Genomic DNA, 20,092 nt, shown 5'->3' on the forward strand with positions numbered 1-20,092 from the left:
CTACTCAAAAGGAATTCTCTAGAACATTTTAGTCTTTCTGTAACCAATGATTTTAAGTTTGTTGAAAACATATCTGAGAGAATTATATATCATATAAACCAGTACTTTCTTCTAAACTTGTTCCCAACTTTAGCAACAAGGTATCATCTTACCTGGAGAACTCTTATTTAAAAAAGTTACGGTCTTAATCCTGCAACTGCTCTGCACTGATAAAGCCCTACACCACCACTGGAGTCCCACTGAGGTCAACAATGCAATCAATCTTGCTGCAAGATCAAAAGCCTCTGTGCCTCCACAACATTTTATTTCCAAACCACTATTTAACACCCCTCAAAATATTTTGGCATACATACGCAAAACAGAGAGAGGAAAATTACAGACTGTAATTTTCCAGGTAATTACCATCACTGTATATTTTGAGATTACAATATTAAACGCTTCCAGTTTACTTTCCTCTTCCTATACTACTATTGTTGTGTACTAACTATAATGGGTTTTAGCTTTTTCATCATTATTATTTGCAAAGTCCTAAAGAGTGTCCATGTGTTGAAAAACACTGTCATTGTCTTCTTCAACAAAGAAATCAGTTTTGCCTTCAGGTTCTCAGAGCCATAGACAATTCTGGCAATAATCACTTTTTTGGATGTATTTTGGAGCTTGCAATTCATTTTTACATCAGAAAGTTTTCCCCTGCCGTGTAAGGGAACAGAATTTCACTAGAACAGTATTTCTAGCCCTTACAGTTGCAAAGCAAAACAAAACAATGCACTGCAGGCTCTTGTAACTAGAGAAGTTATTATCTATTTGTTAAAGAGGCAGTTTTTACAGCGAGATGGACAGTCACTTCAGCATATATTGCTCTACTGGATAGAAGAGTTCTCAAAAGAGCGGCAAAAGACAACACTGGAAAAGACCACAGGATCAGAGGATCTAACATAAGCAGACTAGAGAAAACAACAAGGACGATTCTCCTATATCTCCAAAATAAAGAGGAGGCCAAACAGGTGAAGTTGTCTGTGGTCTTGCAGCATCACTAAAATAGGAGACAACTGCCATAATACAGGCTCCAAAACTACATCCTTTTATGTCTAGGACACAGACTTGAGGAGAGGAAGGGAAAGACCGGGAGTAAAGAAGAGAGACACTACAAGCGTATCTAATACGGATTAATCCAAGGCTAATATGAAAAATGGAAGCTCTGAATAGAGAAGGTGTTATCTTATCACACTGTCCTCTCAGCCTGGATCATATGTAAATGACCCTGCAGACTTGTACTGAAGTACATCAGTGAAGAGCACCCGCCCAACACCTTCCACGCGCAGCACGGGGACAGCACAAACCCTCGGCAAGGACAAGGAACGCCAAGTCCCAGGCAGTCACCGGAAAGCTCGGCGACAGCATGAGTCTGTAACCTCGGCAGCTCCTCTCCTCTCCCAGCGGTCGTAGCCCACCTCTTCGAAAGGAGCAACTCGGGACTGGGGCCAAAAGCGAGCGTTTCGGACCTCACGAGTGGACTGCTGCCACAAGCCCCTTTCGCCCAACAAAAACAACCTCGGCCCCTTCCGCGCGTTTCCCAAACCCGGGCAGCTCCCACTGCGTTCAGCCGGGGCCTGAAAGACTGAAGGACGGCCGCTGCGCGCCCGCCGACACCACCGTTCCCCCGCCCACCCTGCGAGGGGCCTCGGGGCGCCGCTCCCCGCCGCCCGGCGGGCGTGCTGACCCGGCAGAGGCGGCCAGAGCGAAGCCAGAGGGACGCCGAGCCCGGTGCGTGCGGAGGATCACGGATCCTCCGGAGCTGCCGCCGCGGCCCCGCCTCAGCTCACACAAGAGCGTTATGGGCAGGCGGGGACGAGGCGGCGGGAACCGGGCCGGGAAGGAGGGGGAGGCGGCGGGCTGACAACAGCCACAGCCACCGCACGGCGCTTCCCCTTCGGGACCGCCATCGGCGCCGCCCCTCCCGCCGCATCTCCTCCCGCAACAACAGCCCGGGCCCGCCCTGCGCCAGCGGCCGCCGCCCTCCGCCCGGCTGCGGGACGGCGGCGGCGGCGCTCGCCGCGCCCTCCCGGGAGGGACCCGGACGGACACCCAGACACACACCCCCCGGCTGGGCGCCGCCTTCGCCTCCTCCCCCCGCCGGCGCTGCTCCTTGACAGTTGGCGGCTGAGCGGGCGCCGCGGGAATGCGAAGTGCGTGCGGCCGGTAACGGTCACCCCGGGGCTAATGCGAGAGGAGCCCCGCCCGCGCCCCGCCGCGCCCCCGCCCCGGACTCACTGCGGAGATTGTGGATGAGCTCGGAGTGGCTGGCGCCTCCCGACTTCCAGGCCATGGCTAGACACACTCTGCGGAGCAGGTACAGAGCCGCCTTCAGCGCCGCGACTGCGCACAGCAGCTTCCCCAGGAAGGACACAACCTCCAGCGCCGACACAGGCACCGCCTCCTCGCCGCCTCCTCCTCCCCCCCCCGCCGCCGCTGCGGCTGCGGCGCGCCCGCCGGGGGGAGGGGCCACGCGCCCACCGCCCCGCGCGCCCGACATTCTCCGGCCGCCGCCGCTCCGCCGGCCCGCGCTGGACCCCGCGCATGCGCGCCCGTCGCCCCCGGGGCCGCGCGCGGGGATCTCCCCGCGTGCGGGGGGGTGGCGTCGTTCTGCAGCCGCCCTTCAAGGGCCGATCGCCTCCCGCCCCGCCGATGTCTGGGGGCTGCGGGCGGAGGGAAGCGCGGTCGGGCCGCCCCTCGGCTGCTCCGGTAGCCCGCGCGGGGGAGACGGCCTTCCTCCCCCCCGCGGTCGCAGTGCCGCCGTGCGCGCCCGGTAATGCACGAGCGCGCTTACCGCCGCAGCGCGTCGTGGCCGCTCGCACGGTGCTGGGGGTGCGGAGAGGCCGCGGGGCTTGCCCGGGGTGGCGGAGCACACGGGTGGCCCAAGCCCCGGTGCCGGTAGCGTCCTCCGGAGCCCAGCCGCCCGGGCCCGGGGCCCAAGCCCGCCCCTCCCCACAGCTGCAGCCTGCGGCGCCAGTCGCGCGGGCTCAGCGGCAGCTCCCGGTTGGCGGGTTTGGTTGCAGGGGCCGCGGATCCCGCGCTGGCGGCGGGGGCGCAGCGCTGCCCTCGCCCCAGAAGCGGCAGGGCTGCGGGCGCGGGTTTGCGAGCTTAGGAGCTCCGTTACTGAACGAGCTAGCGAAGCGGCACGTCGGTACCCCCCCCCCCCCCGCCGCCACCTTCCCGGCTTTGGTCGCTCGTGAAATGGGCCGGCACACGCCGCGTACCGAAGAAGGAGGGCGGTGGGAGCGCCGGTCCCCGGCCCGTCCTGCCGCCGGGGCCCAGCGCGCGCCCCGCCGCCCTTGCGACGGAGCCAATTATCGCCGCCCCGCGGCGCGGCGTTTTGCATGGGGCGCGCCTATTGGCCGCGGCCAGCCCGCGCGGGCCGGGCCGACGTGTTGGAGGCTGCCATTGGTCAGCTGGCGCGGGCGCGCCGGCGGCCCTGCCGCCCCTGCCCCGGCGGCGCGGGAGCTGCCCCCAAGGCGGCAGTCATTGCGGGGGGGGGGTGTGTGAAACGGTGGTGGGCTGCCAGGGGAAGGACGATGTGGCTGAACACCTGGAAAACAACACAAAAAATGGGGAGGGTGGGAAGGTTGTGGGAGGTGGCACCTGCGTGTGCGGCTAAACGCTGCCGGAGTACCGACGGCCTGTTACTAGTGCGATGCTGTTGTGGGACAAAGTTACAAATTAAAATTCCTTTTAAAAGGTGTCTAGGTCATAAAATCAGTAACTCAGAATTTAATAAATGCCAGACTGGTACTTCCGATGTGGCCTTTACTCTGTCCCAGCGCAGGCACACGATGAAGTAGCAATCCTAAGGGAAAAGCAGCGCCCCCGGTTCCTCCCACAGCCCGTAGCGTAATGCAGAAAACCATAGAACTGATTTCCTACAATCACGTGGTACTCCTAAACTCCTTAATGATTAATTTTGCCTCCTGTTATTTATATGTGTTTCTATTGTTTTTAAAGGAAAGCAAATTCCATTATTGCAGACAACTTCGGGGAACCTACTGTCAGTGCTGTGACTTTTGCATTTGTGCCCCCTTCTGGTCCCTGTGAACGAGCTTCCACACGCCCGGGACTGCAATTTCACAGCGCTTCCTCTCCTGACCAGGCGCAACAGTGCAGGTGTGTCATCTACTTGGTACCAGACAGCACGGTTTTTCAGTTCTTTTTCTTTTGAAACATGAGAATAGTGATACATAACTACGAATAGATAGGCCCTATCCATAGTACGTCATATAAACATTAGAGAAAACAGGTATCATCCAGCAGATACAAATTCAAATATTATATTGTTTCTTAAAAGCATTCCTGACACAAGGACACACACAGCCTAACATACCACCATGGGAGACACAGATACCGTCGTCTTCTGTGCGAGAACCCATCCTGGGAAGTATGAGCCTGTTCCAGTTCCACACAACACATACGCTCCATCCCATCATTGCTGCTTGAGGTGAAGAAAATGAGGTGAAGGTGGGAATCTGCTTTTCTGGCTAGCATTCAGTCCAGGGCAAATCTGGCAGTTGCCCAATGCATACTCCAGGTCCCATCCACAGACTTCCCAGATCTTTTCCATCTGGTTCTTCTAATCCTGGAGACAGTTCCACTGCTTCATTCTGTATTCTCCACGTAACTTCTCCTAAGCATGATCTGGCAACTGCTCTACAGTCCGTGAGAGACTCCCAGCCTGCCCCAGAATATAAAAGGTCTCCCTGTTATATCCAGGGGCTAGAAAAGAAGGAAAGAAGCCATGGAGTTAGAGGAATTCCCAAAGGGCAGCAAATACAGAGAACAGACAGACATTGTAAAAATACACACAAAAATACTTCATTGTTTTAAATGCAAAAGACATTTTCTGTTGTCAGATGCAAGCAAACTGCATTGCTCTCACATAGAGAGGTTGTTGGCAAGAAACTAGCTGGCCCACGTTTAAAAGCATTCCAGGGATACTTACCCCCTTGGGAGACCAGAAACACAAGAGAAACCGTTTACATATGAACTGACACTGCTTACCAGGACCGGCTTGAATTATGGTTAAGCTTGTCACAGAGCACAGAGAAAGAGCCCACCTTTATCTCCTAGGAACTTGCAGACTTGCCCAGGCACTTTCAGACTGAATGTACCTATTGTCCATTTCTTGGCTACATTCTTGGCATGGCTATTCAGAGAATGACAACATAAGTGTGAGCCTTCCTAAGCAATATCTGGGGTGTCTTGGATGGATACCAGGCATGTGTGAAGGAAACAGCATTTGGCTCTGCAAGTTTCCAGGAGCTTTAGGACAAGCCAAGTTGCCTCAAAGGGCCCTGAGAAACTAACGTGCACCAATAGCAGCAGGATGCACCCATTTGTGCAGTAAACAGGGCCCCTCGCTCTTTTTGCTCTATAACCCCAGGCCATGAGTCCATTTTTCAACTTATTAGGAGCATATCCATTAAGATAAAACTAAAAGGAACATAGACATACTACAGTAGAGTAAAAGACAAGCAGAAATTAAAAAAAAAAAAGTTTTCTGGCCTTCAGCACTCGTGTGGAACCTCTCCATCTGCTCTGACACTCAGCATTCCTGTATCCTCTTCCCCCTCACTTGTCCAAACCAGTGTGAGCACCTTGGTCCCTGGATGCCCGCTGTCAGTTGCAGGCACCTCCATCTTCCACAGGTACAGCCATCTCCCTAGACTCTCCAGGGACCTGGTGCATGGACAGCCCCATTAGGGAAGAGACACGGGAATGCCAGCAGCCAGAGTGGGCCATCACTTAATTGTTCTGGCATGGAGATCCCACTAATTTTAAGCACATGTCGGATCTCTCTCCTTTTCCGCACATTCACCCACATCTCAATCCCTTAGCAGTACTTACATACATTTATATATAAACCCCTCCATGCTACTATTTCTGTTTCATCCCTTCCCTCCCACCTCATGAACCCAGTAGATTTTAAAAATTTTTTGAATTTAAAAAGCGTATGAAAAGTTGATCATCACTGTCTGATCCCATCTGCTTCTGCATATACATACCACAAGCAGAAATTTCCTTGTGAAATGTTCCTGCTGAACATTTCCGCAGTTATGTCCTAAAGCCCACACTAAGTGGCTTCTACACCTACAGTCACTCCTCTTCCCGCTTCCCTTCTGTTTTTAACTTAATCAGTCTCCTGATTTCTCATTTCTTTTCCTGTAATCTCAAGCCAGTTTGGTGTGTGCCTTCATTTTGTTTTTCCATTTCAGAAGTTCACGTTGTTTTGAACTCCACATCCCTCTTTTCCCAGCCCTGCGCTCAAAGAGGAGGTGAGAAGGACCCAGACACATCAGTGACTCTCCATGTTAGGGAGCAGTGGGACTGGGACCCCTCTGTGAGAGAAGGTGAGCCTGGAGCCAGGGATGACAATGCCACGCAGCAGGACACCATCCCACAGTCTCCGAGCAAGACAAGCAGAACAGGGCTGGGGACGGTAATGGTTTTACCATCAAGCAAAAGCAAAGTGACAGGTCAGGCCCCAAGTCAAGCCAGTCACCAAGTCAGGACATGGCTGGGCACAGGCCCTCCTACAACACAGCTCAGGCCAGGAGCGGGTGCCCCAGCGCAGGTGGGAGCCCCAGGTGAGGGCAAGTAAGGCTTATGAACGCACCCAGGGCCCTGGCACTCTGCTCTTAAATCTGCTTTGCAGTACCCTGTCGGAGTTTACCTTGTCCGGTGTCGACGGCGGAGCGGGAGTGCGAATCCGGAGTAATGATGGATCTCAATATGAGTATGGTCATTCTCCTTTATTCATACTTATAACAAGGCTTATATAGTTATCTACTATGGACACGCGCTACCTGCAGCTTGCAGATAGGTTACAGCCTTGTGTTCACGCGCATCTATGCTCTAGCAGATTGGCCCGTTCTTTCTGATCATGCGAAATGCCTTCATGGTCTTTATCTTGTTTTTCTCCTTCCAGCTGCACATTCCTTTCTCCGTTGTTTTCTGCTTAAGTGCCTTGTCATGCCAGGTGGTGCAGTGTTTGCTCATTAAAATCAAACTCAGGAATGTCCGTTAGTGAGATTCCCATCCCCACAGTACCCTGTATAGCGACTGCGCTTGTTCAAGAGATGGAACTGGGCACAACTCTAGGAGTTACGACCAGCAGTAAATATGGTGCCTCCAAATAACTTTCTTAAAATATTGTTGAATGATAATTGTAGGAAAGCAGATTATAAGCAAATAGCGTTCAGGATTAGCTTTATCCTGCCCTAGTACATCCACTGCTCTAGTGAGTACCTTTATTCCCAGGCCCCCTAACCTTTGGCAGAGAGAGAGGCACACTTTCAGTTTTCTTCCCTTTCACTCACACTCCTAGCTTTAGCCACGTTTAAGGATAATCCATAGATGCTCCTTGTTGTCTCAGCTAATATGTTTGGACCCAATGCCCAGAGTCAGCTTTGTCTAGACTTAACGTCCTTTTTGACAACCTCAGAAATATTTGATGAGGCATATTTTCTCCCAGTGTGTTTCCTCCTTTTATTTGTTTATTTAAATCTGCTATTACACTGAAACAACATACTAACACTGTACACATCTTTCACAGTGATCAAACACAGAGAATATATTTAAAGGTTTATAGAGCAGCCCTCAATCCATCACAGCTCTCGCCTCCATCACATAACATGCTGCCAACATTTTCTTAAAAAAAGTGTAAGACAGGGAAGAAAAATTGTGATTCTTCTTTCCCTCTTAATGAAAATAAGCCTTTATGTCCAGCCTACTTCCCTTAATACTTCCCAAATGCTTTTGAACAAGCAATCCTGAGCAAAGAAACCATCCAAGAGCACAAGAGAAAAAATACACACAGACATTATGAAGTAGCCAACAAAAATACTTGCCTAATAAAACATTTCAATAATCCCACTGTTATCTCCCTCACTTTTAGCTATCTGGTCTGTAGCTGTATTCTGAGGCTGCCTGTTGACCTTTCTCACAAGTGTTATGAGAATTAGCTGAAAATACCCTTGGAGTTGGGTATTGCTGTTAGCAGCTTAATACAGGGCACCAGAGGTACTGGCTACTGTACGATAATAACGCTACTGCGGCGTGCAACAAAGCTGTTTTAAGGCTTGCAGTATGGCAGACTACGATAGCATCCGGCTTTTTGAATATGTTCAGTGTTGGATTCTGCTGTACATAATTATGAAAAAAAAAAGTTCCTCACAATTGAAGTTCAAATGATGCATAAAGCATAGAAAATGTCACTGATTTGGTATCGCATCTGAAGGATTACAAAACGGCACAGCAGACTTGAGGAACTCAAGAATGCTGTATACTAGAAACCTGACAGATGGCTTTGGCAGGCAAACTGCAATAACACAGGTGAAAGTTTGACCAAGCCACTGCTGCTGATGCTGGTTAAGTCCACCTGACAGAACCTCAGAGAGCTGGCAGTGGCAGCTTTGAAAAAAATGCAGCAGAAAATCAGGTTGAAAAAGCAGGAAGGTGCTTGTGAGAGAGTCCCTTACTGCCCTGCAGTGACTGGGCAGATAGTCCCATCCCCTGAAATCACAACATAGCTGTGTCAGCCGCCAGCTCGTTTTACAACTAACCTCTGAACTCTTTATTGCACGGTTGTTTAGGTCTCAAGCGAGGAAGTATATGTGTGCTCTTCTTTGATTTAACACGCTATTTGGGGCAAAAAAAAATATTGTTGTACTTCTGTATGGGCAGGAATCTGACAGAGGGCGGAGAGTATCACTCGCAGATATTTAAAGGCAAATCTAGACCAGAGACGATTAGTTGCTGTAAAAGTCACTGATTTTGAGAAAGCAGAAGTGGGTGACCTTGCAGAGACGATACAAATGCGTGAGGACGTTCCGGGGGGAAGGCGGCCCAGCTGAGCAGGCAGGTAAGTACACTGGCAAATTCGCTGCTTTCTTTATTTCTTCCTCTCCCGGACCCGATTCTGCAGACAACGCCTGGGCGATACTCGCCGGTTCAGCGGCCTGCTGTCGGTGTTGGCGAGGCCCGCGCTGGCAGCAGGACGGCGGGGCGGGGCACCCCCCGCTGCGGCCGCCCCTCCAGCCCCCGCAGGGCGTCGCGCCGTTACCCCAGGACGGGGACGCAGCCCCCGCGCCCGCTTCCCTCGGCTGCCGGTTAGCGAACGGCCGGGGCTGATGGGGCGCGGCCCGCCCCGGCCTGTCCGTCGCGGTGAACGCCGGCAGCTGGCGCCATGCGGCTGCTACATACGGCGGGGCCGGGCAGGCCGCCGCCCCGCTCCCCCGCCATGGTCGGCCCCGGCCCCAGCCCGCCCGGGCGCGCTCACGTTCGCCGCCGCGCCCCAATCCTGTCCCTCCGCGCTCGCCGTCGCGCCGCAGCCAATCAGCAGGCGCGCGGCGGGGCAGGCGGCAGCGGCGGGAGCCGGCGCGCGGCGGGGGCGGCCATGGAGGACGTGTGCGCCAAGTTCGTGTCGCAGAAGATCAGCAAGACGCGCTGGCGGCCCCTGCCCGCCGACGCGCTCCAGCCCCCCGACCTCTTCGCCACCGGCTCCTGGGACAACGAGGTAGCGGGCGGGCGGGCCCGGAGGCGCGGCGCCTCCTTCCCGCCGGGGCGTGGGACCGGCGGCGGCGCCCCCCGCCCCCTCCGCCTCCGCCGCTTCGCGTGGGAGAGCGGGGCCGGAGCTTGCCGTGAGCGCTGCCCGTCCGGCGGTCGCTTGACTGTGCCTTGCTCGCGGCCCTAAGGAAGCCGGGGGGCCGCCCCGCTGCTCGGCAGGGTTGTCCCGCCGGGCGAGCGCTTCCCTTCTGCCCGCGGCGGCTTCCTCCGCAGCGGTGCGCGGCCTGCAGCCTATTGCTTTCCCCGGCTGTCGCGAGAAGGCCCCGACATCTAGGCTGGCGTATTGTTAGATCCTTTCAAAAGCATTTTCCAGTAAAACTGGTGGTGTCATTTCCGTACAGGATAACAGGATCTCCATTTGGTCTGTTGGAGATCTTGGAAATGTGGGCCTCAGTGGTGAATATCAAGGAGAACCTCAGCTGCTGTGTGACATCGGGCACAACGGTGATGTTATGGACATGCAGGTAAAAGAGCTGTGTTGAATAGATCTGTATTTTTAAAGGGCTTGTCACGTAAGAGAAACTAAGTGATAGTGAGCTGTCAAAATGCTGAGATTGACAAAAAAAAATTCTTAGGAAGAAGAAGGGCAAAACCAACCAGTATCAGTTTGTGGGTTTGGGTTTTTTGGGTTTTTTTTACTATACCTACCAATAATTTAGGTTACTCTAAAATCAAAATTACCATCTTGGTACTGACATCAACTAATAGCATGCTTATTATCTCTCTTTAGTTTTTGGATCAAGAGAGAATCGTGGTTGCCTCATCAACAGGAACTGTAACTGTATTCCGTCATCATCAAAATAACCAGGTAAGTAACTTGCACTGGCTTTAAGCTGCTATTCTGTGTAACACAGGTCACTTTGATCTTAGCGTAAGATTTCTCAAAACTAATAAAGCAAGAAACATCTGCATACCAAAATCAGTTTTTTGAAGTCTGTTAGAAAAAGCTTTGGCTTTATACATACAAGGAAAGAGAAAAAAACATTTTGGACACATACTACATAAATTAAATTCCAGAGCCAGGTAGGCTCGGGTATCTGTTAGTATATACCTGTATCCAAATAGTCCATTCACTGAAAACATATTTTAAGAGTTTAGATTGTTTTGGGGGAGTGGGTATTAATGGACTTGTACCTGCCTTATTAGAGTTTCTGCATATATAAATGACTCGTGTTGAATTTCTTCTCACAAGTGTCATGTGAGGGAAGATCTGTAAACTCTGTAGTCTCTTGCTTTGATTATAAATCACTGAAGATAAATGCATAATGACTTTTATATATTCACAATGACACAATAAAGACTAATATCTGTTAATAGTTTGATGTGGTACCTAAAATAAACCAAATTCCTTGCAATCTAAATCTGATCCTATATTTTTTAAAGGCCTCAGCTCTTTTCCCTTGGCCTGGGGAAAGATTGAAGGGATAAGTCTAGTGAAAGGCATTTCACAGTTTATAAATAGATTGTGTTCTTTCTGATTTCTAGCTCATGTGAAAAAGGTGGTTCGGAGAAGAAATAGTCAATGTTTCATTGAAGGGTTGTGTGCTTGAGAGTTGAGGAAAATTTAGATCTCTGATTCTCATTTGTATAGGAGATTCTCTTTCCTGTGAGGTAGTGTGGCTTTCCTGGAGCTTGTTTCTGGTTTTGTGAGTATTCTGGAAGCTTTGCTCTATCAAGATCATTACTTACCAGCAGAATTTCATGTCTGGTTACTACTTAGACTTTATCTGCCAACCAGCGGTGGGAGAAAGCCCATTATCACGTGGATCAAGACACATCTTGTGGTGGAGCAGCATGTACCGGAGTCATCTGCAACAACCCAGAAATTGTCACTGTTGGAGAAGATGGTAGAATAAATCTCTTCAGAGCTGACCAAAAGGATGCAGTAAGAACTATAGGTATGTCAAAATTACTGTTCAAATTAGTTTAGTTTGGAGTGGTTTGTTTGGATTTTAATTTCTCAAATGATAACCAAAAAAAAGGAAGATTCAGTTGAGAATTGAATTTAATGTTCCAAGTTGAATGTGTTTGCTCCAGATTGTTCCTATATTCCTCCAGACTTCAGATACCTGAAGTGTATTTCAGATGTATTTCTATATTCATTCAGATATTTGCAAGTTAACTGATGGAGAAGTTTCAAGCCTAACATTCTCTGCAGGCTTCTGTTTCATCTAGAATTGTTAAATGCTATGACAGTATACATGAAATATGGTTAGATTTCAAGAAGTATTGTGTCCAAAGTTCTTCATAACTGCAGGTCAGTGAAATGGTCATTTCAATTTGTTATTTCTACTAAGATTAACCCTCATGGTGTCCATATTCAAAAACATGTTTCTCTGTGTCTAAAGGAATGCCAAGAACCAGAAACCACTGTTTGTACCCTGTTCTGCCAGATATCATGGCTTACAGTGATCATTTCTCCCTTAGTGAAAAAACTCCGTATTTCCTAGAGTAATAGATTATGTGATAGAGTATAAGATGTTTATGAAAGGTCTCAAAACTTGGTTATTCTCAGCTCTTCCATCATGTTAGTCTCATGGAAATAGAATACAAGTTTGTAGCATCTGTTGGATATGAAACTTAAAGGCAGAAATAATTTAAGTGACAGTAACACCACGTTTGATAGTGGCATTATTAAACTGGGACTTTCTCCCTGAAACTTCAGTTTGACACAGCACCTGTGTTTCTCCTCAAGCAAAATCTTACCTCTAATGAATGAAGGAATTTACACAGTTATAAGCCAATTAAGGAAGGAAGTGCTCTGGGATTTCTAGAGGGGGTACTTATGTGCGCATGGCTGTATATACACACACAAGATTAATCCTATTAATTGCATACAGTCTTGTAGTGAAGCTCCTTGAGAATTCCTGTAGGAAACCTTTCTGCACTTTAAAAAAAAAAAAAAAAAAGGATAGCAGGGCATGAGACAGATTTTATTAACACATACCCACAAAACACAGTAACTTCCCCTTTCAGGGGCGAGAACATTAACTAGTTAAAAAGGATTATTTTATTTTTAAATTTTTACTTATATACAGATATTAAGACAGAGTGTTCTGGTACAAGTTTAACAGAGTAGAATGTTCTGCTGACTCACAGGAAGCAGATGTCCACAAAAAAAAAATCTACATTTTTCTCTGGGCAATTGCTCAGATGCTTACTTACAGATTTAATAATGTGCAGGATGCAAGTTGTTAGTTTTCTTAGTGCTCACTTGATAGTACTATGTAAAAATGCTTGCTTTGTAGTGGCAGCATCAGCCAGTGTTACGCTGCAGTAAGACTTCGCGTTGAGATTTCCTGGCACATAAACATTTAAGAAGTCACATCTGAATTAATTGAGAAATGTCCTTTTGGAAACGGGAAGGGAAATGTTAAAATAGGAATGGTCCCTAAATAAGTCAGTCACACCTATGACCTTGTAAGTGAAGCTTACCTGGAGTTATGTGGAAGGGACTAGCATGAACTCATTGACTAGAGATTGTTTTACAGTAAAAGTAGGAGAGGGGGAGAGAACATCTTGGAAAACGCTTTCAAGTTCTGCAGGATGGAGTTCTATAGTGTAAGCAATCCTTTGTACTGGTTCCCAATTCAATGACATCTTCACATTTCCCAGGCGCTGAGCTGAACCCTCAACATATTTTAACATGAAGACAGAACTCTTGCACCTCATGAAATATTTGTAAAGGAGTACCTTGCTATTTTTGTTATTGTTTAATGGATTTAAGAGTATAATACAAAGTTGATATGTTTATAGTCAATCGTGGTAGGAAAAAATCTCCAAAGTTAGAGATGATGTAAAAATCTTTTGGAGCCAAAAGATGTATCATTGCTAAATCACTTACTGTTATTCTGTCACAAAATCTTAAATCATTTAGAACTTCAGTGTTCAGTAATCTAACAACTCTTTTTAAAGGTGTTTTGCTGTGGGGTTTTTTTTTCCTTCCCCTTGGCTTTCATTTAAATAGTAGGCAGAAAAGAAAACTCATCCAAGTATCTGTAACCAGGCATCAATTTAACTTCTCTGTCTCGGTATCAGAAAAGCTTTGCATCTTATGCAGAAAAAAATTCACCTATATTTTCAGTATGGACTTACACAAAGAATTTTAAAACACTTGAGGTGAAGGTAGACTGAACAATGTTACCCCATCATAATCAAGATGAAAAGTTTTATATAAAAACAGAATCAAGAATATGTTGTCTATGTTATTCTCTCCTAAAGCCTCAAAAGTTTCACCTCAATGCTGTGACGTGTTTGAGAGTGTAAATTATTCTGACCAAAAGAAGCACTGGAGAAAAGAACCTGAAAAAAGAGCTTTGCCATTTAGTTATCAAAATTAACAAGCAAAGTATAATTCTGGTTTGGCTTTAGGGACAGGGATGGATATCACATCAACAGTTCTTGGAAAAGGTCTAAAGAAAGTTGGTGGATTAAGTGCTTCTGTATACAACTGCTTAACGTTCTCAGCCAGAGTTACTGATTCTTGTGTTCAGAACAGCATTATGAAAAGCTCCATAGCTTGCCTCGTGTCAGTAGATGCAGAGCATATAAAGAAAACTCTTAGGAAAACCATGGACCTGGCTAAATTGATTCCTCTTCTTAGGAACGATAGAAATAAATCTTATGGATCAACAAGTAGTTCTGTAAGCACCGGAGCTAATTAAACATAGCTTCTTACAGATTTGTCTCAGTAGTGTTTGATATAGGAAGCAAGGGCTCCTTTTTCACAGGGTAGCCTTGCAACACATAAAATTTCACGACACTGGTCTGTTTCTGCCCCTGAAAATGCAGAGAGGTGGTAACCATGTTTAAGCAGCTGTGTTCTGTTTTCTAAAGAGTTATTTTGTTGTAATTAAGTGGACACTAGCATTCTGTAGCTTTACCTGAAAGCTTTCCCCATCTCTCTTGCAGACAATGCAGACAGCAGTACGCTCCATGCAGTGACTTTCCTTCGAACAACTGAGATCCTGACAGTAAATTCAATTGGACAGTTAAAAATATGGGACCTCAGACAGCAAAGAAATGAGCCATCTCAAATACTTTCTTTGTAAGACCTTCTTTTTTTTTTTTTACACATTTACTGAGAAGCATGTGCTACTTTATATAATCTGATTTAAATCTTTCCTGATGCCTTCTTGACAATGGGATGATAAACAATTGATTTTTTTTTTTTTTTTTTAAGAAGGTTTTTAACTTCTTTGGTATTTAAATAATCAAAAGCAGACTCTGCTTAATGGCTGAATTACTATTGTGGTGGAGCATTGTATTTAGGTGGTCTGTTTTATGATTTAACTGTTGAAGGACTATTGTACCTGTACACTTGCTCTTTTTTAAGGAAAAAAACCAAACCAACCAACAACCCTCAACCCAAAACTCTCTCTTTCCCCGATTTATACTTTACATCTGTTTTTATCCACAGGCCTAATATAAAGTTTCTGGCATTTGAAATGCGTTTGAATGATAATTTTGTGCCTTATGTGGTATCGTGAGAAAACAAACTGAGCTAGATTCAAATCCTGTTGTTGTCAGTGGAATAATTCCCGTTGCTGTTAATTAGCTGTGGTTGAGGTGCCTGGTTTTGTTAGTGCCCAGTCTCCCTTTGTAACTCTTAGTATATGTTGAAACTGTAATTATAACATGAATTTCAGAGTAACCTTGTTATTATTGTAGGTATACTTAGAGTATTGTCTGTATGCAAGGTTTTCTCACTCCTGTAAAGCTGTCAGATACTGTGTAGGTGCCTGCGTACCATAGGGCACAGAACCTGATGCTCATCCAATTGTACCTTCATGTTATTGACATACCTCTAATTTCCAGTAGGTGTCAGGCAGCTTCAGCCTGTAGTGACCAGATGCTGCAGGAATTGAAGCTGCAGTCGATACCGTTACCTTGTTTGTCAACGCTCCTAGGGATTAAGAAGGAGAAAATAGAAGCTGAATAAAGCATTCATGTTTGTTTGTTTGTTTGTTTGTTTGTTTGTTTGTTTTTTCTTCTGCTTTGCAGGACAGGTGACAGAGTTCCACTGCACTGTGTGGACAGGCATCCCAATCAGCAGCATATTGTGGCCACAGGGGGCCAGGATGGGATGCTGAGTATATGGGACATCAGGCAGGGTACTATGCCAGTGTCCCTGCTAAATGCTCATGAAGCGGAAAGTAAGTATCTGAAATGGAGGGGGGAGAAGAAGGTTGTATTTTAGAAGAATTTCTAATTTCTGTAAAAAAATTAGGTGTTGTAGCTATGATAGAAAACAATCGCATAGTTGCTACTTAATGTGTCTTCATCCAGTTGGCTTCAGTTTGTTCCTTCTCTGTATACGAGACTGTTCTTATCTAAAAGCCAATCCTGTCTAAACTGAAACTAGAATTAGTAAGCAGTTCTTTAATGAGTCATTGGATGCATTTAATCAGAATGGCTGTGTTTCTAGAAGGGTAGGTATATTAATAGTTATAGAAATTGATGCTGTGGTATGCAGGTATAGTAAAGCAAGAATGCAGTTACTAACAAACTTGAAAACGTGAGGAAGGAGGGGAAACTGAAGATAGTACAGATCCATTGGGTGCCTCCACAATGCTGAAACAGCTCACTTTCCTGCTAACTTCGTATGAACAAGATAGCAATTCATTTTGCGCTGAAAATTTCTTGACTTGATGCCAAAATTGTATTTAAGGAGTAAAAATATTTCTTGATGTTAAGTTTTACTGACTTAAATATCTTTTCCACAGTTGTGGTATTTAGACACAAAATAATAATGTGTGTGCTGGGAAGGAATGCATGCTGTGTGCAGATTTGAACTTAATAGTAGGGAAGATGGCATGAGAAAGTATTCAGAATGCCTGAATTCAGATAAGATTTTAACCTTTAACAATTTTCACAGTACTGAAAATGCAACAAAATAGTCTCTTCTTTTTTTCTTTTTTTTTTTTTCCTTTTTTCTTTTCCTCTCCCAGGGGAGGGAAAACTGCAGTAAATAACTAAGGGTGGGGTTTTGGGTCTCCTACCCACACACACTTAAGAATGGAAGGTTTTGGTTGAGGCCTGGGTTCTTGTAAGTGCATATCCGTATCATACTAGCCAAAGTGCACTGAGCGAAGTACTTGATACTCGTTCTGAAGTGGTTTTGTTTGGTTTTGGTTTGATGCTTCCAGTGTGGGAAGTTCACTTCCATCCCTCCAACCCCGATCACTTATTTACGTGTTCTGAAGATGGATCTCTTTGGCACTGGGATACTTCCACAGACATATCCGAAAAACCATCTTTTCTTCATCAAGGTAAGGATGGTTGAAGTCAATCTGCACTGAATTTGTCAGTTGGCAACATAATTAAAGTCAATGTTCTCGCATGACCCAATTAATAACACAATCCTAACACAGAAAATTAAAAGCTGGTTTCTCTTCTTAGAAAGAAAGCCCTGATAGGCACTTAAGGAAAACGACTTACAAGGCTAACAGTTGTGAGAGTTTTTTGTGGACTGGGTTTTTGTTTTTTTTTTTTAATCTGCTGCACTGTGTCCAATGTGTGAAGGGGCACATCTAGTATTTCAAAGACAGATCGTGTTCACTTAAAAACCATCTGTATATAGAAAAGACATGAAGGCAGCCTAAATAACACATTACTATCTGAGTCTCTGAGGGAGATATACAAAATGTTATAATACCAAAATAATTGATATGCTAATAGGATAGTGGAATTATGAATTTACTATTCAAGGTCATAATTGGAATTTTTAGTGAATGAAACTGGATCCCTTTGTATCGTGGCAGGATTTTAATTAAAGATATGATACTGACTTAATATAAACATTTATTTTCACATTCTAGTCACAAAGACTGCTTAATTGCTTGCCACTTCAGACTGTAAACAGTGGGGAAACTTTCAGATGTCATCTGCTGCCTTTGGCCTCAAAGTTGCCATTCAGAGCTTAGTTCTATATAGGGAAACAATAGGATAACTGATTCAAGTTGCACTCTGCATGTTTTCAGGTATATTAAATATAAACCCTTTAGCACCACTTCAGCCACTTGTTAATTTTATGCTGAATGGTAGTTCTCAAACTGTGAGACTTCAGTTTGAATGCAAAATGTTATGCGGAAAAAAAATTCAAAGTCAAAACCAGGTATATCGCTTGCTGCAGAGTAAGCAGGGAGAAGGGATGGTAGGGAATAAATGTTATTAAAGCAAAGCTGATGCCCCAAACATAGCAAGACACTCCATAAACAGACTTCGTTCTTAGGTCTGTCCTTGCTTTAGTCTCTGGCTGGAATAACTTTTAGATACTTGCACTGTTTGTTCAGCGAGATGAGTTCATAGCTGTACTGACCTATTTGTCTTAACTGAGGACAGAGCTGGTAGCAGGTTTCTGTAATCACTTCAAGTACTCGATTTTTTTTTTTTAAGCTATTTTTGATGAGATGACAACAAAGAGATGACAACATCTGTTAACTAATCTGAAAACTGACTTAAATGTAAAATGATATTCCCATTATGTCTGTCTCATGCCTACTATGTTTCTGCAAATTCTGAGAACTTATAAACTAAACGGGAACTTCCCTCTCTTCCCTCTTTCCCTCTCCTTCTTTCAGGGGGAAGAAGTACTACCTATTCTTCCCACAATACCATTAACCAGTCTGTAGTAAGTGCTTGGCTAAGCAACGATCCTACCAAAGACCGCATGGAAATCACCAACTTAATTCCAAATCAGACTTTGTCTGTGAATAGTTTAGATATTTTAGGACCATGCCTAGTATATGGTACTGATGCAGAGGCTATTTACGTGAACAGACAACTTTTTGCCTGAAATGGCTCCAGTATCCCTTTGAAGCGCTGGTGACCTTGAACTACTGGGAGATGTCAGGTTCATTCTTAATGATACTCATTAGTCTGTTATCAGCATGTGGGGGAGAGGCCTACAGCTTGGTCCTGGTACTGCAGAAGAAATGTAAGGTACCTCAGATTCTGACAGCTGTCACTCGCTATTGATGCTGCAGGATGGGTAACTGAGCAAGCTTGCTCTCATTTCTTCCCCAATGCCTGTTTGGTTTTGGTAAGCAGGAAGGTAGTCGCTAGGGCAAGAGTTTGCTCTAAACCGACGTCCATAATACACACGTGCATACAAAGTGAAGAAAAGGTAAACCCCCCCCCTTTCCCCCCCAGTAAAGATATTTTTCAAGTATTAATTCTAAGGCCAGACTATGGGGCTCTTTGAAATTCTTTTTATGTCACCTGAGAGATGGGGTTTTTTAATCTGAGTTTTTTATATATTTAGGGGACATAACTTTTTCTGTTAGTTCATGAGAATTGGAAAGGAAAACTGTTAAAGCTGTGAAATGTGAAAGGTTCTATAAGAATCTTAGCATTTTAATAACATTATTTTGGATTATTTACAGCTTTCTCATGGATGCTGCATGTTAAAAATCAATCTTGATAATGTGCCGGTAACTCCCTCAACAGAAAAGTGTTTTTTATAGCCAAGAGGTCATAATTGACAGATGTTTTTGGCTGTGTTTTCAGGTGTGAGAATAAGACTTTCTAAACTTGAGACATAGTCTTTGTCACAATCAAAATTTCACATCTGGTCTGTTGCAATCTTTGAAAAGTTAAATTTGTGGTTAATAAGTGGTTAGTGTTGTACCTACCTTTTGTTGCAGAGGACCCTTTATCTTTTTAATAAAAAGTTTTGCACAAGAATACTGGTCTGACTAAATTAGTTCGAATAGATGTACTTGTAGTCATCTTTACAGGAAGGTAAATAACTAAGTTATTTGGACTGATCCTGGGGATAGAATCTGAAGGATGGAGGGAAACCTCAGGATTTGGGCAGCAGCAGATTAAGTTGTAAGGTTTTACACTGCATTTTCCATCAAAACCGCACTAGAGCGTACTTTACTTCCACATCGGCGAGAACAGCATTCTTGATCTCTTGTGATGAGAATACCTTACCTGATCTGAATTTCTTGTGTGCCTGGCTGGAGGACATGGATGGTGCGCTGGGGACAGGGCTGTCCTTTCTTCATAAAGGAGTGTATGGAGTTGGCAAGGGGCTCGTTACAGTGTCTTAAATTTTGCTTCCCGATTTGTTTGAAATGCAACACTGCCTGGAAAGCAAACTGGTCGAGATGCATCTCTGAGTGATAACTGGTGGGTTTTCCTGCCTGGCGACTTACACGTTAGTCCATAACGAGTCCTTCGTTCAGGCATTAATTGGATCACAGAGGCTGAGCAGAACTTTTTTCCCCCATTAGAAAATCGGTATTTATCCATCCAGGTCGGTGCCGCCACCGCAGAAAAAAGCGGTGCCTGAAATCTGGCGGGGGGGGGGGGGGGGGTCGGGTCTGTTTTTTGTGGCTCCCCCCGCTCCCCCGAGCAGGCTTGCTCAGGTCAGCAGCACGCTGCCGTACCCGACGCAGGGGCAGGCTGTCCGAGCTCCCTCCCGGGGCGGGAGCGGGCGGCGGCCGCTGCCGCGCTGCATCCGGGTCGG

At 46.1% G+C, this 20,092-nt stretch overlaps 2 protein-coding genes and 1 long non-coding RNA gene across 6 annotated transcripts in view; 1 reads left to right on the forward strand and 2 right to left on the reverse strand.

The window, feature by feature from the left end:
* Positions 1–2,533, reverse strand: part of PCMT1 (protein-L-isoaspartate (D-aspartate) O-methyltransferase) — a 35,775-nt gene extending 33,242 nt beyond the window's left edge. For all 3 annotated transcript variants that reach the window (XM_076333866.1, XM_076333867.1, XM_076333869.1), the window contains exon 1: positions 2,272–2,533. In XM_076333866.1, coding sequence (XP_076189981.1) covers positions 2,272–2,533 — 262 coding nt within the window. The remainder of the gene's footprint in view (positions 1–2,271) is intronic.
* A 6,905-nt stretch (positions 2,534–9,438) lies between these two features.
* On the forward strand, positions 9,439–19,302 carry NUP43 (nucleoporin 43). 2 transcript variants are annotated; one of them, XM_076333870.1, is made up of 8 exons: positions 9,439–9,565; positions 9,957–10,079; positions 10,346–10,423; positions 11,336–11,513; positions 14,527–14,662; positions 15,619–15,770; positions 16,764–16,886; positions 18,198–19,302. In XM_076333870.1, the coding sequence occupies exons 1-8, from the start codon at positions 9,446–9,448 to the stop codon at positions 18,410–18,412; spliced, it is 1,125 nt and encodes a 374-aa protein (XP_076189985.1). In that variant the 5' UTR covers positions 9,439–9,445; the 3' UTR covers positions 18,413–19,302. The 2 variants fall into 2 exon arrangements, with proteins under 2 accessions (XP_076189985.1, XP_076189986.1); XM_076333871.1 differs by lacking the exon at positions 18,198–19,302 and adding an exon at positions 18,013–18,100.
* LOC143158208 (uncharacterized) lies at positions 11,363–19,670 on the reverse strand. The gene is made up of 3 exons (XR_012994926.1): positions 19,555–19,670; positions 15,420–15,520; positions 11,363–11,424 (listed from the first exon to the last, which is right to left on the reverse strand). It is a non-coding gene; the product is annotated as an uncharacterized LOC143158208 (long non-coding RNA).
* Positions 19,671–20,092: the final 422 nt, after the last annotated feature.

This window comes from Aptenodytes patagonicus, chromosome 3 (assembly GCF_965638725.1).
Source record: "Aptenodytes patagonicus chromosome 3, bAptPat1.pri.cur, whole genome shotgun sequence".
NCBI lineage: Eukaryota > Metazoa > Chordata > Aves > Sphenisciformes > Spheniscidae > Aptenodytes > Aptenodytes patagonicus.

Coding starts and splice junctions, on each gene's coding strand:
- NUP43 (XM_076333870.1), top strand. CDS start 9,446: ATGGAGGACGTGTGCGCCAAGTTCGTGTCGCAGAAGATCAGCAAGACG. Junction 9,566..9,956: donor CCGGCTCCTGGGACAACGAG/GTAGCGGGCGGG, acceptor ATTTCCGTACAG/GATAACAGGATCTCCATTTG. Junction 11,514..14,526: donor GGATGCAGTAAGAACTATAG/GTATGTCAAAAT, acceptor TCTCTCTTGCAG/ACAATGCAGACAGCAGTACG.